Here is a 20,095-nt window from a genome sequence, read left to right as displayed (position 1 = left end):
GAAAACACGGCGCCGGAGCGCGCGCGAAGATTGGCTGCTCGGGAGGAAGCTAAGGAAGCAAAGCTAAAGAAAACAATACATTCACGTCACGAGTCGCGTAGAGGGTAGCAACGACGCTTCTCCAGCAGCTTCCAGCGGGAGGCTCCAAAGAGGCTCGCAATGATCGCAATGACCCACCCACCAACCGACCCGATTCCCTTTGGCCAACAGAGAAACTCCCGTGCTGCTGCAAGGCACGGCGGTCACGAAATGGGATCGATTCCCTGAATCACCGCAGAAAGCAAACCCAGGAGAGAGAGGGAACGAAGGAGAGCAGTCTGTGGGTCCTCGGGGCTTCGGTGTGCCGCCCTGTAATTTTCGTTTGCCGCCCTGGTGATGATATTAGCCCGAAGGGCTGTTCGCTCCTTTTTGATTGTCCGTCGCGTTCCGCGGCCGTGGACCCGCGTGTTGGTCCACTCTGGCCAGTCACGGCCACGGACTGGAGCCAGGAGCAGGGACGGAACGCCGGACAGAAGGAGCGGCCGCCCGGGAACCCGCGGGGTCCCGGGGTCCGAAAAGATTCCTTCACACCTCGCGCACAACAAATTAGAGCCTTCAATTATTAGCTGCTATCATCGGGTGTAATTATGAAAAATCTGACCACGAGGTGAGGGATTCGTTTTGTTTTTGCCTGTTCTTCTTCTTTTTCTTCTTCGTTGGTTATTTTGCTCGTTTCTTCATCGATCATTCGGCTGGCCGTTGTGCGTGGTGCGAGCGAATGGCCACGAGAAGCGAAGATGATGGACAGGTTTCGGATTTCTCGTCGAACTCAAACCGAATTCGCCGGGCCACGTTGCCGACCGGGTGCTGCCGGACTGCCAAAGTGATTCTTGACCCCCACCCAGGACCCAGACCCCCTTTTACCGATTCTTTTCACTTTCCCTTATCACGATGCACTTTAACTGCTAATCAACTGCAACCGCGCCCGGCTTGCCTTGCCGCTCGACTGCAGTTCGGGCAAAAAGGAAGCAATCCCGGCCGGCCGGCTGAGTGTTGGCGTGCGGTCTTTAATTTCGTCGATTTTACCGATTTGTTACCGCCCTTTGGAGTCGCGATTTTGCCAAAAAAAAAGGGAACGGGGCAAAACCGCGCCTCCAGAAGCAACCGGAGTAGCCGATATTGACGATGGTCTTATGCAACGTAACCCATTACGGCATGAAAGGTAATTTAATTGGTTCAATTACGGATGGTCGGTGGCTGAAATGGAGTGCCAGCCTCCATCGGTGTGAGTCATCGGTTGGGGATATCGCAGAAAAACGACGCCAACAATTGCTGGACGTTTGTTGCAGCGTGCCTACGATGTGAAGTGGTGACGTGCCAATCCCTAACAATTGGCTTTAAAGTAACCGATGACTTGTGAGGGGAAAGTAACTCCAGTGCTGTGTTTTGCTGTTTTACAGAATGAGTTTCAGCAATTTAATAAGATCAAGTTGTTTTGAAAAAATATTTTTAAAGTACCATCAGTAAGTATTTCACATGTTTTTGTAAGCTATTTCACAGTCTTTCTTACGGTCACTGATAAGAGCCGAGCTCAATTGAATTTAATACAGTTAAACTCTTCATACAGAGTCTAACAAAACAAAGCACTTTAGAATCGCACTTTTAAGCTGTTGAATGTTTGAGAGTTCAATTATTTTGAGATATAAATTATGACAATTGAATTACATTTTGATTGAATGTCTTGTACTGGTACAGCCATAGGTGAATTTGAGTGGAACAGTCCAAATTTTATTTTGAATATTTAGGTCTTTTTTTACATATTTTTACATCACTTTGCTCGGAATTAAAGGTAACTCGGTAACGTGATTTTTTAACTTGAGTGGTAACGTGACAAAACACGGAATTAAGGGTGATAAATGCGCGATGAATGTAGTGAAGAATTATGGTGATTCGATAAGATGTGATGATAAATGTACATTTGATCATCTCAACTGCCAATTCTTTTTTATCTGTGAAAATCATTCCACAAAAAAATCAATAAAAAGATATACAGATCTCTTATACCTTCCTTACTAGGTGTGTGCGTTGAGAAGTGAAATTTTAGAATGATGGCTGTACCTGCCGATTGGGACTTCCCAGTTTTGCTGTTCATTCATCATTACCTTGTTTTGACATCAGGTAAATGATTTCAGGTCGAAAAAAAAATTATTTCGGTTTGCAACCCATCATTGAAAGGGTTAGACCATGTCAACTTTTGTGCCTGAAAATGACGTTTTGCGGGGATTATATTTTTCTGCCTCTTGAAGAAAACTGCTTCGGAATCGCACCAAATGCTTGTCGGGACTTGTGTTTGGAAGATCGCAGTGCTTTAAGTGGTTTAAAAAATTCAAAATGGCGATTTTGACTTTACAAAAAAAAGCGTCAAGGACTCCAAAAAACGGACTTTCTGATGGGACAGAAAGGTGTGGTGTTTCACAAGCTCCTAAAACCTGATGAAAACGTTAATTCCGATCGCTACTGACAACAAATGATCAATTTGAACCATGCATTGATCGAAAAACGACCAAAATGCAATTCTAGTTTCCAATGGGGGCGCCTGGTGGCCCGTGGAACAAGCACCAGGCGCCCCAAAAAACAAAACTGTTTCAGGATACTATCAAATCACTTGGATGGGAGCTGCTATCCCTCCCCGCGTTATTCACCAGACTTGGTTCTTTCCGAATATCATTCATTTTCATCGATGGGACACGTATTGGCTGAGCAGCCCTTCGTTTTTCTACGAGGAAGTCGAAATGGGATGACTAATTAGTTTACTTAAAAAGTCGAAGAATTCTTTCGTCTGGGAATCCATGATTAAGCAGAGAGATAGGAGAAATGTATAGCTAGCGATGGCACATACTTTGAATAAAATAGAAATGCATAAAAATTTTATAAACATTTTTTGTGTGTTAAAAATTTCACTTCTCAACGCACACACCTAGTATTTTGGTTAAATCAATCGTTCATAGGACTCAACTCAACAGCACTATGTTAAATTAAACTTTTCTCTTATATGAAGTTTAAATCAAGAACAGGAATCAATTTACAATTGTATTATGGTCCAGAAATGCTTTGTTTCCATGAAAGTTTTAAATTAGAGACAATTCAACGCCGTGTTGACTCGAAAGCTGGTCAAAACTTGATGCAAGAAATAATTATTCGTTTGTCTCGTTGGTCAATATTTTACGCCACGACAAGATAATGCAGCAATTCAGAAGTTACAAGTGACAGAGACAGTACTTCAAAGATGATGATGGAACATGTGCTTTTCACTTAATTTTAATTGACTAAAATAAATGTTTCAGCATCGTATTTCATAAAATCTTTTGTTTTGTTAACTTTGTTTCGATATTTTCTATGTAATAACCGCTTCTTGTACTTATTTGAGTAATTGGAAAAGTGAATTGAAAAAATGCCTTAAAATCTTGATCTCTGTGTATTTACCAGATAACTTGTTGTTCTAACTTGAATTTGGCAGTATCACCAGTGATTAAAAATTTGCCATTGCATGGTGCAATCATTTCTCCGTTTTGGATGATTTTTTCAGTCATTGATGAACTCAGAAAGATTGTGAACAAGACTCCAAAAATGTCACTATAATTAGCGATTGATGTACCACCTAGCACCGCCAATCACAGGACGAAAATATGTCTCCTGACTGCAACCGTCAACCGCCGTGTGGTGGTTATTAATATGCATTTAAGGTAGGGAAATGGGAATTGCTTCCCTCGCGGCAAGAACGGCGAGGAGAACAAGAGTGCAAAATATGATCGATGTTCGCGGTGCACAGGTTCATCGGCGACATTAGAATGGCGGCCACCGGCGGCCGACGATTGGCAGGTGAATAGAGGCCAAAAAGGTTGCAGCCCCGCTCCGGAGGATCTGGGCCCTGCGCATCAATCTTCTTAACGGAAACAATGCACTGTCCGGGCCTGTCTCAAGAATCTCCCGTCGTCGTTCGCTGCCAAGCGCGGTTCGAAGGTGACGCGAAACGGCACCTTCGGCTTAAAGAAATCGCTCGAGGGCAAGTTCGCAGCGACGATCTGCGACTCAATGTCTGGCGCAGCTCACGGGCGACAGCGAGACTGACCGTGAAGGTTCCGTGACAAACTCCGATGGGGCGAAGGAGCGGTGCTTCCCCGGACCAACCGCCCGGGAGTCATAAATTACCCGGCCGCACGGCATGTTACGCTTTGCGCCTCTCGAAGTTCATCAATTTCGTGTAAATTACTACGCAACGTGCCGCGTTCGAGGCAACCGAAATGCGCCCGGTTCATCCTCATTCTGCCCCGAAAAGGGCCTCCGGCGGCCGTGTTCTCCCGCCCCGATGGTCGCCGGCCGGGCCTGCCGCCGGAGGTGTTGTAAGGATTTTATCAATCATTACGACCGGACGACGGACGGGCGCATCGCTACGGTTTTTATGCTTCGTTTTTATGTTGGGCCCGGCAGTGTGCAGAAGAGTGCAGAAAGGCTTCAAAGGCGGTTTCGCGTTGTGCAAAAGCCGGCAATCAACGGCCGCTCCGAGAGCGCAGGATTTCCTGTGCGACGCGCGAGAAGGAGATTGAAACGACTCCGGACCGGACCGGACCGGACTCGGCCCGGAGGCTGGTCCGGTGCGCAGTTGTCGGAATAATTACGACCACTTTTAACAGTCATTTAGCTCCGTTTGCGCTTGCGCAACGCCGCGGCTTTGCGAAGGTGCCGAATGTTGCCGCTCTGTAATCAACACTTTAGTGAAACGAAAACGCGGAATCCTCCGGTCATACGTTTCGGTCGCGGCGAGGGGCTCGACCGGGGCTCATGTGGTCGGCGGGTTCTGAGCGGTCGGTGTCTTGCCATTTTTCCATCTCAATCTCGTACCGGTGCGAAGATGGTGCTGAATTGCTACTAGGAAGTAGCCTTTCCGTCGTGGCGCGAAGTTTCACGTTGTGCACTAAATAATGTTCCGTCTGCCTTTTTTGAAAAATGTTTTCTTTGAATAGTGAGAAAATGTATAAAAGTGGGCTGAAACTTTATTCTCTATTTAGTATTTACCCTTCATCTATAGTAATCTTTTTATCAAAACTTTAACATGCGGAGAATCTTTAAAAATCTTGGTTATTTCCATTTTCCTTCACATTACAACTTTTAGAATGCCCAGTTGAAATTCTAGTTAATTGTAACTAATTATGAGACATTTTTCTTTAAATCAGCTATCTATGGCCAACAACCAGGAACTTATCGGTAAAAGAAATATTGGTTATCGTGAAGAAATATTCTAGTAATACATTTGCATGATAGAATGAACTTTGGACCACACTTGGATTATATTATCTAAAAAGTGGCAAGGAAGTTTGGAATGATCCGAACGATACCATGAATTTCTTCGGGAAAGCTTAGTAGTACAAGTCAATTAGCCTCACCACACTTTGATTTGTATGCCTCTATTTTGTTCCTTAGAAACCAAACACAGCTTCAACGGCTCCAGAGGCATTGATTATGATGATGATAAAATAAACAAATCAATTAAAGCAAATACAAAAAAAGTAAAAGAAATAATTATCAGGTCTTGTGCTTGATAGTGGCACCATATTATCAATCAATCCGGTCTGCTATGTCCAGAAAAATGGTACTTTTACGTCATTTGAAACCCAACACCGAGTTCCATTTCGTAGTAAACGTACTCGTCCTTCAAATTTGTCACATTAGTCAGAGCATAATAAACAAGTAATACTATTTCAGCATGATTATTACACCTGAGATTTGCATATTTACGATTTAAGTCATCTTTGGCCGTCGCCTCTGTTTGGTTCAGCGTCGGCACCGAAATACTTACATGCCCGAATAGCTGAAACGTAGATAGAAGTGTTCAATGTTTTAATATTTTTCAAGAAAACAAACTCCGCAAGCGGATAGAACAATAATGCAGCTAGAATGGTCCTAATGCGCCGTTCGTGAACCAAAGTAAGTCTCCTTAATTGCTAGAATCCCATGTTGAAGCATAAGGCGAACAGTGTTTGAATCAAACATATTTGACTCGAGGGATACCCTACGCACACACATTCAGGTGCAACAAAGTCAGAGAACCGCCAGAGTTTTGAAAATGTGAGAAAAAGCCGATCGAAATCGATTATTAACGATGGGACTGGAACACCACCGATCGGAGTAATTAAGTTAACATCTCGGTGCGTCATAAATCATTCGAAATCGAACCGCGACCGGACGATGCTTGTGCTCGTATCTCCAGACGTTAGCTCTTATACCGTTTGTTATTTTAAAAACTTCAGGGATAAAAATCGTTTGTCCCAACGTCCGTAGGATGGGGTGTCTTTGGCGCCGCATAATGAAATGGATACGGCGAGGGTCAGAGCTAGCATTCTCAACAACATAAATCATTAAATTAACACCATCCGAAAGTCAACACCAGCGAAAAAGGAAAGCAGGCCAGTAAAGTGTGGCCGAAGAATCCGAGACCAGGGCTTACCTATCGAAGTCGGTCAACCGCGACGAATCCCGGAATCCTTTGGCGAACGGGTTGGAATCGATTTTTAGCTTCGTGATCAGCTGATTCTGGTACGCCGTCACCGCGGTGAAGACGGTCTCCGGAAAGACGTACGTTTTGTGGTCCAGCTCTTGCAGCTCCTTGGGCGAACAGGGTACGGTCTGGCCCGGCCCTAGTCGCACCAGATGGACACGCGGTTGGTAGCGATGCATCGAGTTGAGTACAATCTGCAGCGAGAGGTTTGAGGGAAAGGTTTTGAGGCATTACTTATGTTATTTAATATACCAATAGTACCGATATAAACCGTATTGGGCAACATCTACGCCATGGTTGACACCGACAGGCCGAGAGGGCTTTATTCAAACTTTTCCAATTTCTGATTACTTTCGCCGTTCGGCAATCAGGTAGTGAGAGGAAAAGTTTTACATTTTCACAATTTTCCACCTCCACCATGCGAGTTCTTGTAAATTGGGGCACAAAAGCCCGCAGTTTGGTCGAGCAGATCGAGATATTCACAGCGCGGCCATAATTTTCACGGAGCCTTCCTCTCCGAGGCACATCACTCCATTCACGCAGAGTGGATCCGGAATCCTGAAAGTTTAATGCGCAGTAAACAACTCAACACAAACGCCAGCTGAGGAACCGGAAAGGTGGTCGTGTTCGGTTCGGTGTGTGTGTGTGTGGGTTTCGCACTCGCGGTGGGTGGTGGTGCTCCCCCCAAACACCCGTTCGAGAAGGAGTGCGCAATATTTCACCGATCCCAACGGCGCGCAAAAGCGAACTGGGAAGAAACGAGCCCGCCCTATACAGCATCCGCAGGCCGATCCGATCTCGGCCGCCCCAGCATCCCACACAAACACACCAAACGGTCACGGTTGCACAAACACGACGAAAGGCGCACAAAATATTATATTCCGGAGACGAAAGGGCCATGAATTTGACATCCCCGGGCAGCAGCATTCCCGGGCCGCACTCCGAACGCAGCAGCCCTCGGCAGCGGCGGAACCCCGACGATGATGACGACGACGACGACGGCCGGAGAATAAACCATTTGCAAGAGGAATGGCAATCCATAAATTATGATTTGATGAAATTGATATCGTTCCCATGAGAGAGAGAGAGCGGGAGAGAGAAGGACGATGGTTCCGATCGAAAGGCTCCTCGAAACGCCACCGAGTGTGGCGAAAAATGGCGGATGACGCGCCGAGACCGACTCCTTCCAACTTCTGGTCCCTTCAGGGCCGATCAGCCAGCCTTCGTGCGGAGCACCTTCACAACACGACCGAAGATATCAATAATAAAGATATGGCCACGAAAAATCAATATCTGAGGCACCGAGGCCGAGTCGGTCGGTCGATGAAAGTGTTTAACCGGAAAACTCGAGCCACCGGCAACACTGGACCTGGCTGGCAACCGCTTTTAAAGACTGGTGGTGCCGATACTGGTGGACATCTTGGGCAAGCGATCGGAATCGATTCCGTCGTCGGCAAACAGAACCAAATTAAGGCGAGACGGCAAAAAGACGGAAACTGAAATCCTGGTCGGCCGCGGAAGACACACTCAAATAGAGACTCACTGCGCGCGTTGCAACAGCCATTCCGGTTCGGTTCGGAGCGGGCCGGGCCAGGGGACTCCCGCTCCCGGCACTCGAAGCTCGACAGCGGAGATAACCCACATAATTTATGGAGGATGTTTTATGGAGACATTTACCCGGTAATTAGTTGCGAGGCGCGCGACCGGTGCCAGCCAGCAACGGTAGCAGTGTTTGCAAATGGCCTGGCATGGGCGTCGGATGCAAGTGTTGGAGATCTACCGATCTACCCCAGCGACAGCACTAATCAACGTAATTTATCGACACGTTCGAATCCACGGCAGTCCACGGAAGTGCTTACAGGCTGGCCCAGGGCCTGGAGGTTCATGTTTGCCACGGAAGCGCCATCTGGAGTCCGGGAGAACATTAGTAAAACAGGAGCCCATTGCTCCAACGGGGACACAGATGGAGACGTGACTGGGAAGTGGGGATAGTTTTGGATACCGGAGGACGAACCGACCTATACAAATCAATCAGTCCAGGTCGCCGTCGGACAATTCTTCAAATATTCGAGGGAGTTCTACAGCTTGGCTGATTACGAAAGCTGGTAGCGGAAAAGGGGTGCTGCTGAGCACTCCACCCACTCACTCACTTTATGGTGGGCGAAGAAAAACTGCTCACCAGGAGAGCAGGAACAGGAAACCCATCACACTTCAACAGCTTTCCAGCAAGGCTGGCCGAGGTCGGCCGAGCCGAGTGATGTTTCGTACCTAATTTATCAAGCTAACACCTCGCCACCATCACACCCGGGCCCGGGCGTGGGTGGTTGGGTAGCCATTTTTATGCTAAGCACCCACCCCCAGCACATCCGGCCATGCCATGCGCGTCCTTGTTCACCACCTCGGACAAGGACTTTACACGCACACCACCGTAGAACGGACCGAAGACATGCGCGTTTTATCAGGTCTTTCAAATTTACGCCTCCATTACACCCACTCGCGGGTGGCCCGGGAGTCCTGGAGTCCTTCACCAACACCACAGCCAGGCCGGGGACGGGAGCGCACACAACTACACGCGCGTTCCTACGCGTTTTCTGCTCCTGTACCTCGAGGCTTGCTGCGTGTTGGTGGTGCCGCCATGTTGCCAGGACAACGGCTCCACATCGCACAACGACGACCGTCGGATTAGTTTCCGTCGGTCGTCGGCTGTAGTGGTGGTAGTGCCCGAGCACTGCAGGAGGACACGGGAGCCACGGACTCAAGTCGACGACAAATCGATTCTTCTAACAGCTTTTCACAGCTCGTCTCGCCTTCGCTCGTTCGTTTTCAGCACGGTTCAGTGGCTCGGAACGCCATCACCGGGTTTTCTGCTGCCTTTCCGCGCGTTCCCGGATCACGTACCGCGCGCGGGAGGGTGGTGTCCTCGCCCCCCCGCCGGGTGGGGGATAAACCACAAGGGTGGGCCACACGGAGCAGATGCTCGGGATTTGGGATCGATGCTAGCTATCTTTCGCAGACAATATTTAACTTTATCCCCGGTCGGAGGTCCTTTCCGTTATCCGAAAATTGGCCACACGCAGGGGCACCCACCGTAGGGGGCGGGGGCAGTGGTCCCACCCGGCTGGCGTGTGCAGGACTTGTCAGCATATAGAGCGGTTCATTTTCAACATTCTTAATTACAAGTTTTATCTTATCGGAGCGACGGAGCGACGGTCCTGGGAAGTTTGTCGGTGTCGGCGAGAGACCAAACTTTGCACCACCGAGGACACTTATCAGCAGACGGCCAGACTCTCGGTCTCGCTCTCCAATCCAATGGGGTGGCTTTCGACCTGTCAACCTGCCCGAACCTGCAAACTGGAGTATTCAGCACTTCCCCGGGTGTAGAGGTTTCGCAACTAATAATTCGACACGCTCTGGGAGGCTCGGCGTGTTAACGGAGCGCTTAGATAAAACTGGTGTCGAGGATTTTTCTTCCGACGGACGACAGTAAGTTCTGCAGTAAGTTCGACAAGTTATGGTGCGACCTTCGCGGCGCGTGGTGTTTGTCGGGCAACTTTTGCGGTATTAAAAAAGAGTGTTTAGTTGCAGCGTACAATCGACGAGAAGTGCAAAAGATGTCAGAAGGCAAGCATTCAGTTTAATTTTAATTTTAATGAGCCGAAGATGTAATTAGCGACAGTACAACAATGTGATTGTGTGTAAGAATCTTATCATAAAAATTTGATTAAAAAAAAAATTATTACCATACAGATACATTTTCAAATTAACTTACGTGTTGCTATCACCTACTTTTTTTATGAAGCGAGCAGTCCTTATAGTTACAAAATGACTGGGTATTTCAAGTAGGCCATGCACTTTCTTTATAGATGCAGACAAATCTATGTCACATCTCTATCAAACAAATCTCTATCAAAGGAATCTCTGCAATGAAACCTTTTAGGATCTTGTAATCGAGTTGAAGCAACAAGAAGTACGTAAATAAGTTACACAAATAAAATAGGCACAAATGTGTTGAAAATCCGTATATTTATTGATTGTGAATTAGCAAAATCGAATAGAATTCCTTGCTCGATAATATGTTGCATTCTCAAACACTTCCTCCATCGTTTTACTGTTTTCTTTTAATCTTAGAGAAACGGACCGGGCCATTTTTTTTTATGTTGTACTGTTAATCGGAAGTCAAAATGCAGTGCTAAATGAAACGATAAGTGTAACTCGAAGCGGAACTCACTACTCAAGATGTCGCCACAAAGGTAAAAATGTCCTAGTCTTGTGGGTAAATAGTGACAAAACAACAGAATATAGGTCAACTGAAAAGCAAGTGAGAATAAGAATAAAAAATAACATAATGGAGGAAAAAAGCTCGCTACAAAAAGGGATTTGGCTAACCCTATGTAGAATAAACAAATAAGACAACAATTCATATCTTCAAATCCAAAAAAAGTATAAGTTTACGGCTAAAATTGCGTACAATGAAAAGCTATTGTTCGTGTTGTTCTAGTCTGGTTTAGCCACTTGCACATATGTAAAGGTACCTCACAAGATAATAACATCAACAAAACAGGCTGCTGAAAGACTTTAGTTCTCCAAACAACCCAGAACCCAGAACCGTTTGAAAGATATTGGACCATCGGGAAGCTCAATCTTCGATAATCTATAGGCGAAGATAATAATGAATCAGTTTTCTTCAAAGTATGTGATAAAGATTCGAAACAAGTGACTGTAAGGTTTAGTGCAAAAACTGTTAGAAGAATATGATGCGAATATGACGGCAAGTTGTCCCTTTCCATGACCAATTATTCTTAATTTGAACATTATTTGTATTGAACTTTTGTGATCCTTTCGTAAGCTTAGTCCTATTGTTACTTAAGTTTCTTGGCGTTAACAATAACTTCATATGGAAATATGGTTTCTGTTTGCTTTTGATGTCCGAAAAACGACCCACAAATGCCCGACTCGCGGTGCTGGCCACTTCGAGGCCGATATGAGGCCGCCCAGGTCTAAACAGACACACACGCGCACACCCATGGTGCGGTTTTCGGTTACTTCGGACAAGTTCCCCACCACGTCTCACCCCTTCCCGGGCGTGCGTCGACGGCTATTTTAAGCAAAAGCAAGGCCAGGCCAGGCCACGGACCAGACGCGGACTGAACGCGAAATGGAACGCCGGGAGCGCCACGGGCGGTCCTGAATACGAGTCAGGCGCATGGTGGCAGCTCCTGACCGTCTCTCGCGACACCTGGACCGTGACACAAACGCGTAAGCAACGCGGCCACGTTCGACGAAGCTGCAACGGGTAGCAGTATCAAATGTCTTTCGCTTTCTACCCCCGCCGCCGCGTTCTAGACACTATATGCTCTTGGTGTTCGGTGGTCATTTTAGGCCCCACGCGACCCACACACGCGCACCCGGATTTTGGGGTGCACGAGTTTGGCGAGGTCACGGGGGCTGAGCTTTGCAATAGCTAAAATGGTGACACCACATTTTAAAGCTTTTTATGGAAAGCATGGATCATAGACGGATTCGACCGTCCGAAGGCGCTGTCACTAGGCCTTTTCTTCGGTAGCAGTCACTCGTCAGAAAGTTGTCCTCGCTCCACGCCCGCTCCGTTGACAGTGCGCCCGGCGCGCCCGGCGTGGTCATTAAAAGCCTTGCGCAGATCGCAAGTAATCATAATACTTTATTATTTCATAATTTAATAAGCAATATTTCACTGTCCCAATGGAACTGGTTTGCACACGGCACGTCGCGAGCCACGTTCACGTTCCAGTGTACCCCGGGACCTGGCCGGTAGCAATCCGAGTATCCGAGCGTCTTAACCTGCACCCTGCGCTCGTCGAGATTAATTAAGTGTTTCCGATAACGATCTGCAAATTATGCAACTCCGACTCCGACTCCGCTCTTCGACGGCCGGACACCGGGTGGTGTAATGGTTCTTTTGGTCCCTTTCTATACCGAGTCGCCACCAATCGAGCATCGACACCTCGCAACATCGACACTTCGGACGTCGATCAATTGCGCGGTCGCGCGGATGTACGGCTGTCAACGCGCGCCCAAGACCGGATTTCGAATGGAGTCATAATTTTCCATCGATTGCGTAGCTCACTCCCCAGGCTCGGCGGATTAGTTCTGGGATCCCGCTTCGGCGAGATGTCATTCCGCGGCCGCGGTGGCCCGTTAGAGGGCTAATTGAGAGAGCTCGCTCGATAATCAACTCGCGACACTTGCGGTCGGTGGGTAATTAATGTGCAGCCGGTTTTCTGTCCCCACCCGGGGGGAGTTGCCCAACGAGGCCAGGCATCAAGAGGAGCTCTCGCTCTCTGTCGCTCCTGCGGCTGTATCAATTGCAGGCCGGCGCTTTTTGGTATTCCGAACCTCGCCACCTCAATTTGGGCGCGCTGAAGGCGAAATTATTCAAATCAGCGGCCTATTTGCACTTCTTTTCGACCGACCGACCGACCGACACACCGGTCCCATCAGCCGTGAATTCGTGAACGTGATAAGGTGTCAAAATATCACACTCAACTCGACTATCAATACCTACGGCGGAGCCACGGCGGCGGTCTTCCTCGAGACTCGGCCAATATGGCCGTCCGCCATTAATAATTCATCCAACCGACGAAATAATAGTAAATTATGTACCTTCAGTGGGCCGACCGTGGGCCGACCGAAAACATAAAACTGGAGCTAGTGTGTGTGTGGGGCTCGTAAAAAAAAGCAGCGGAAATACAGCACAAACTACCAAACCCAAGGTCCTTGCGGCCAAAAGGCACCACATGGGTCCACGGGGCGGGTGACGGGCGAAAGGTGCGAATGTGTTAGGTCAACGAAATAATCACGAAATTAGGATTATGCAAATCCTCGCCGTTGTGCCGTTCGTGTTGCTTCGCGCTTGCTCCTTCGTCCGTCCGTGTGTGTGTCCGCAATGTCCAATGGCACTCCTGCGTCTGCCAACTTTGATCGCTTGATCCTTCAGAAGGAACAAGAAGCAAACGGCCACCAAGGCGGGGAAAACGATATGCCATTACGCGCGTCAGGATTATGAACCCCGGGGCCATTTGCGGGACACGTGTACGGCAGGCACTCCGGGCCGGCCGGGGAGCCATCTAGCGGCACGAGCTCCTGGAGCAATGAAGGTGTCAAATGGAAAAGCGTCGTAAAGTGTTCGAGTTACGATCATTGACACTTTCCTGGCCGCACGGGGGGAGGGTCTTAGCACCAAGGACCAGGCACTCGGCGCTCCAGGAGAAACCCTCACGAAAATGTATTAATTAGGTATAACTTATGGGCAGCCCGCTTTAATTGTCTCCATAATTTCTACGGAGCTTTTCCTTCGCGCCATTCGCTTTCGGTGGGTTTCGTTTTTTTTTCGGCTCGCCGGATCTGGCCGGAATTGGCTGGCGATTGGCTGACCACCGCTGGCTTTTCCCCGGCTCACGTGCCGGTGGGTCGCGGCCACCAAACGGGAAGGTATCCCCCTGACAGCCACACACACACGGGCGCGCGCGCGTTGCTGGCGAGAAAGCCACGTGAGGAGTTGGAAAAATTACGATTATTGGAAAATTATGGAAATGGGCTAGCGACGACGACGGCACGGAGCCACAGCCAGTTTGGCGCTTGGCTCCCGATGGCGGGTCCTCCGAGTGGTTTAGGCTTTTGGGGAGGGCACACTTTAACGCATTTGGAAGTTGCACTTGGGACGCTTGGCGCTTTGGCAGTTGGTTAAAAACTTATTTCCATGCTCAATTTAAAGCTAAACACTGGGAGGAACAAGCGAGAACAAGATTCGGTTGATAATGGTTCGTAAGGTTCTGTCTCAGGTCGGTGAGCCGAGGTCAAACGAGCATATTATTATTGTTAATTGTGGATTTGCATTGTTAAATGTTATTGCAGTAAAATAACTTGTGGAACTGCTCGCCACGTTCAATTGATAATTATTTGTTAATGCACTTGAAGTCCTGCGGTACTGAGACATAACGGAACCTGACACTACTTTTGACGTAAATGGCAATGGAGATAATTGTCTAAGGTTCTACATTACAAAACCCTATCTTATATTGGGTGACCCATCAAGTGTTATTTTAAATCTATTGTAAAAAATCTATCTATCATTAAACTTGACTTTTAAAACGTCAAAGTTCATTCTGAAAATTATATTTTCAACGTCTTCAACTTAAACTGTATAAAATTTGAAAAGCTCATCTAATTTAAGCTCATTTCCACCTCGGTGGTTATGATAATCATCAGAATTGTCCTATTTGAGGCTCGTAAAAACCACAACGTCGACAAGAGAAGCCAATGCACCCAGAACAAGTGACTGTTTAGTGCGGATTTTGGTCTGGCGGCATTTTTATATTTTCGATCTCGATATTTCGCGCCCCATCTTAAAAATCCAAACAATAGATGGATCACTCTAATAATTACCCTTGGTAATTCTTTTGAGATAGCATTTCCTTTTGTTCCTTTTCGAGAACTGTCGCGACATAGAAAACTCAGTAGATTCGAGTTTCAATTGTTTTTAAAAGATTTAACAATTTTAAAATTAGGAGAAACAAATATTTTCAAGCACTCTCCCAAGCATATTTCAAAGTTTTGATTTGGTTTTAAGTAAAACTTAAAATATGGAAACCCAAGCTACTATTGGGAAAAGCATGTTGAATGTTGTCTCACTGTGGCCACCCACTTAATCCGAAGTCCCGGTGTCAAATGGATGATTAAAATATTGTTTTCGTTTGTCGAACATCATCACAGCGCCATCGCGGTCATCCCCAACGCCCCGGATCATGTTACTTCCCCAAAAAGAAACTCCATCGCAGACCCTTCTCTGCCACAACTTATCGCCCTTCGAGGGCCTGATCGTGTATAAGATTAATGCAACAACCTTCTCGCTCGTCATCGAACGGATCGTTAGCGCAGCAGGCGCCGGTATTAGGTTTTCGGTGGGCACACGACCCACAGAACCACCCGTGTCTCTCTCACACGACACACATATCCACGGCTCAGATTACACCACTACTTACTTGGCCATTCTTGTCCATCTCGTTGTTGGTGAGCTTCACCTTCTCGAACGAGATGACCTGCTTGCGGAGGGCGTCCGCTCCGATCGGGGTGTCCGGGTGGGCGTACAGCCGTGCCGGCGGTGGTGGGTCCGCCTTGCCGGCCACCAACCAGGACGAGCGGTGGTACGCGTACCGGTAGCGCCGGCTATCCATCGGCACAACGTCCAGCAACACCACGTACCGGTCGGCCGGCGACGTCTGTCGAAGCGGCCCCGAAAAGGACACGCGCACCGTCGGAAACATGCGCCTGGGTGTGAACGAGAGGAGAAGAGAGCATAACTACAACATTTCAAAACACTTTAAACGGGTTCACGAACAAGACCCCATCACCATCTGCGCTGATGAGTTGATGCACCTACCAGGGAAACATTCAATAACGCATTGCATTTAATTATCGCCCAACTAAGGGGATAATGGTACACCGCTCCGAAGGAAGGACGCTCCGTTCTGCAACACTTTTGCGCTTCAAAACCAAAACCTGGTGGCTTACCAGCAACATCAGCAATGTAGCCAACGCCCGACAAAGGCCCGACCATTACAAGACCCATTAGCATAAGTAATTAGATTGGCTAATGATAAGTATTTGAAGTGGTGCGTGCTGCAGTTTGAGGTTCCGAAAAGGAGGCTCCCGATCCTCCTAGTGGAGGACCAGTTAGCTCCGCACGGCAGCTGTTTCGGTGTTCGAAGTTCGACCACCCCGATTGGCCGACTGTGGTGGCTTGGACGTTTTGACATCTGTCATTAGCGCAAATGATCGATCCTCGTGGAAAGGATCCTTTTCCCGGTTACCGAACCCGCGCCACCGCCGATGATGATGATGGTGGCACCCTCATCACGTTCGTTTACTTTGTCTTGTGAGAACGATCAGCCGGAGTCCGAGTAGCATAATGGCGCGAATAGGTGGATGGAACGTCACCACAGCTCAGGAACCTACTTTTCTGTTTTATGCTGCCCCCGGGCTCGTTATGTCGAGCGGTCCAATAAGAGAAACGTTTCAATCAGTCTCTAATGGACTTCCTAAGCGCATTTCAAGCCGCGAGCCACCCGGTTACGCGCGGCCTTACGATCTCACGATTAATGCATATGCCACACCGCCAACTTGAGGGCCACAATGTAACGAAGACGGAGATAAATTTCCATTAAAAGTCGGCCATTGAGACCTCGCGAGGGAAAACCACATCAACCGCTCTCGCTCTTTGCAATTACAGTGCCGCGGAGGGCGAACCGGCCGAAGAATAGCAAAACGGCACAGTTCAAGGAAAGAGCAAGAAGTTGCTGGTGGTGGCTAGTGGCGGCCACAAAGGCGGCTCAGAAAAAAGCGGCCCACATTGTGTGGCCACGGAAATTGAGCTATATCATAATATTTAAGAGTCTTGAGGAGCGACTCCAAAGCGAGCCGGTCCCAGAAGTCCTTCTTGATGAGCAAAAGGTGGGAACAGAAATTAATAACATCTGTCATTACTTCGGGCAGGCTTGGGCCCCCTGGTGGATGATCCAACAGAAATTGAGTCCCACAAGACTTATTTGGACCGATCGGCGCGTTGATCCACCTCAAGAAGCGCGGGACAGGAAGTGTATTTTCTCGATCGCCGGTGGAGGTTGTGACAGTTGGGAAAATGGAAAGCTCACCGCTTGGCCGACTCAGCCAGGTCTTGCGTGGGTCTCCTTCGGCTCAACTATTACAAGCCCCGTTACGGTAAGACCTCCAGGCGCAGGCGCGATTCTCACTCGGCGCATGAATTAATGGTCACTGCTGCCTAATGGGGTGTACGAAATGAGGTGGAAAATTGAAATCCCTTTATTCGTTTCTTCTCTGCGGGCTCGCCTCCCCAACGATCGTTGCCCATTTTTCATGCCGTACTGCCGGCGTAACGGTGCGATTTAACGCCCTTTTGCTCGCCATTAAGGCTGGACTGGGGGCTTCGGAATCGATTAGCCGGATGCAGTGCAGCGGAAGCGAGTTTGTTTTGGAGCAACGTTTAACGCAGACGCAGGCTTGCTGCTTACCCTGCTTCATGGTAGGTACCGCAGTAATTTGCTAATCATTACCAAGCTTGTTTCCAGCGGGGGCCCGCGCGAGAGAGAGCTAGCGGAGCGAGCCGGACTCAAACGGTCGATAAGTTATGAGGCAGACCATTCATTTTGCCGATGATCCGATGCCACGTCCGGCCGGTTACATTATTCCGCCCAATCACTGTTCACGGTGGGGTAATATGTTTCGCGCAGAACAATCGGAAACAAACCAGCTCCCGGTCTCCTGATGGGTGTGTGTAATTTGCTTCGCTCGAGACGTTACCATTGTTGCAGGTCTGCTGAAGGATGGCCAGCGTTACGCACAACAATTAAGATGTGAAATGTTGTTGCATAATCGTTGGCCGTTTTTATCGTCAAATGGAGGAGAATTAATTCTCGAACTTCGTCTCGCGTAGGTCTCGCGTGCAAATGACGCGCGGTTTAGGTGCGGCCGTAAGTGAATTATGATGTGCAAAGAGAATTTATTTTGATGATCCTTTATTTGACTTCTGTGCTGTCAGTGTTCGGTGCTGCAGCCGGTGCAGCATATTACTCGGACACGGGCACACGCAGCCCCCGACGGACAGTGATGAAGCGCTCAACACCATCGTAGACAACACGACCCCGACGGGCGATATGTTGGCGGCGGCCAACGGACCCCGGCAGCATCGCGCAGCTCCTTCGCGAGACCCCTTCGCTCGGCCTGTTTTATGTTCGTTTCCTCGTTTTCGCATTTTATCATCGTGTCAATGTGTTTATATTTTGCCGTACTCCGTATTTACCTTTTGCCATCCGTATTTTTTTGTATCTGCCCGTATTTACCGGCTCGTATTTTCAGTCCGTTCCATTCATTCTGTTCCAATGAGTTTCACCGTTTATCGCGCGCTCTTCGCGCGCATTGTTTGCTTCGGCCGCTGGCTGCGGGTTTTTATTTCCATTCAACATTATTGCCCCGTGATGTGATTGATGCCCGCCGATTAATCATGAACAGTGAAACGCATAAACAGATACTTTTGCCATTTGCGCTTGCGATACTTTGCTTTGCCCTTATGCACCAATGAGAGGTACGTGAATTTTTCCACTCCCCGATGTTCCAGATCAAAGGCACCACTTATGCTGCGTTTACATCGCGCTGTCGATGGATGAGCGTTTGGCACAGTTAGATGTTCCGGTGTTCCGGCCTTAAAGCTGCTTCCCTTACAATCCAGGATCATGTTTGCCGTACTTCAGGGGCCCCCGGGAACGTTGTTTCCATCACCGGTCCAGTGTGTCCAGACTGTGTCGGTGAGTACATCGATGGCTGCGGTTGGCCCAGCCCGAAAATGATTGATGAGCGTTTGATTTAGCCTCCGGTTGCGAGAACTCGGCCCGGGGCCTTTTCCTCCTTTTTTCTCTACTAAAGTCTCCACCCATTGCAACCCGTTCCCTGCTGGCCAAATTGGGGAACGGAGCTGAACCACGGTGCTCTCGGCACGGACGATTAATAGCTGTTTGCAAGTGTAACGAATGCCCGCGAAAATGCACCGCGCGACCAGAGAGCACTGCTACGAGACTAATTTGTTTTGTGGAATTAGTACACTCTTCATATGAACGTATTTGAACGTATGAAATCGTTAAAAAATACCGGATATCGTATTGGAAAATCGTCGAATCACTTAAAGAGATTTAGCATACGGCCTCATTGAGCAGTATAACCAATATTTTGACTGATGTTTTGGGTTCCAGAATGCTCTTAGCAAAATGGGTGCCGCGTTCGCTAAAAATGGAATAATGCAGCCAATGCAACAAATGGCAAAAATCCATGAATTAAAGTTCGAAGTGTTCGAGTATCCACCGTATTTACTAGATTTGGCCACTTCTATCTGTTTTCAAACCTAAAAAAATTGTGCGTGGAAAGCGTTTAACATCAAATGATGACGTCATAGCAGCTGTTGAACCGTAATTTGAAGACCTTCCAGAATCTCAGGGACTTCAGGGACGGGATAACAAAGTGAATTTCAAACCATAAAAATGTGTTCTTCTTATCGAAGCAAAACACTTTTTGAACAACCTAGTACACCTTCCAAAACACAACACCTTCAACATGTAACTCATTTGTCTTGTTCGACGGAATCACTCCAGTGCATATTCTTTATGATCCCTGCCAAATGCTGCTAAGTATCCTTAAGACCCCATAATCGTTTCGATTTGAACCGTGGGCATATCACAACATTTGCTGCCTGCTGGCCTCTTGTCTCTTGCAGTGTTTGGCACCTTGCATTAATAAGGCACAGACCAGGAGCCTTAGCACCTTTTTAAAATGTAAGAAAGGTCTTTGTAAATTATGGTAATTTTCTTTTAGTTTCGAATCCTCACAATATTTGAGGTGATTATTTGACTGAATTTCATTCCGGGTCAGTGATGTTCCTTTAAATGCAACCTTCAATCGAGTATCGCATTAGGAGCAACAACAAAAGCATAAATGTTTATGATGAAAACATCAATGAACATATGT

General features: G+C 47.8%; 1 protein-coding gene across 1 annotated transcript in view; it reads right to left on the bottom strand.

Moving 5' to 3' along the window:
- The window catches only part of LOC128270632 (T-box protein H15-like), a 51,328-nt gene that overhangs the window by 1,045 nt on the left and 30,188 nt on the right, over positions 1-20,095 (bottom strand). Inside the window, exons 4-6 of the mRNA XM_053008041.1 lie at positions 15,550-15,835; positions 6,482-6,726; positions 5,834-5,845 (exon numbers count right to left, since the gene is read on the bottom strand). Of these exons, the coding sequence (XP_052864001.1) occupies positions 5,834-5,845; positions 6,482-6,726; positions 15,550-15,835 (543 nt within the window). The remainder of the gene's footprint in view (positions 1-5,833; positions 5,846-6,481; positions 6,727-15,549; positions 15,836-20,095) is intronic.

This window comes from Anopheles cruzii, chromosome 3, assembly GCF_943734635.1.
Source record: "Anopheles cruzii chromosome 3, idAnoCruzAS_RS32_06, whole genome shotgun sequence".
NCBI lineage: Eukaryota > Metazoa > Arthropoda > Insecta > Diptera > Culicidae > Anopheles > Anopheles cruzii.
The sequence above is the reverse complement of the archived record's forward strand: the minus strand, read 5'-3'. Positions and strand labels throughout refer to the sequence as shown.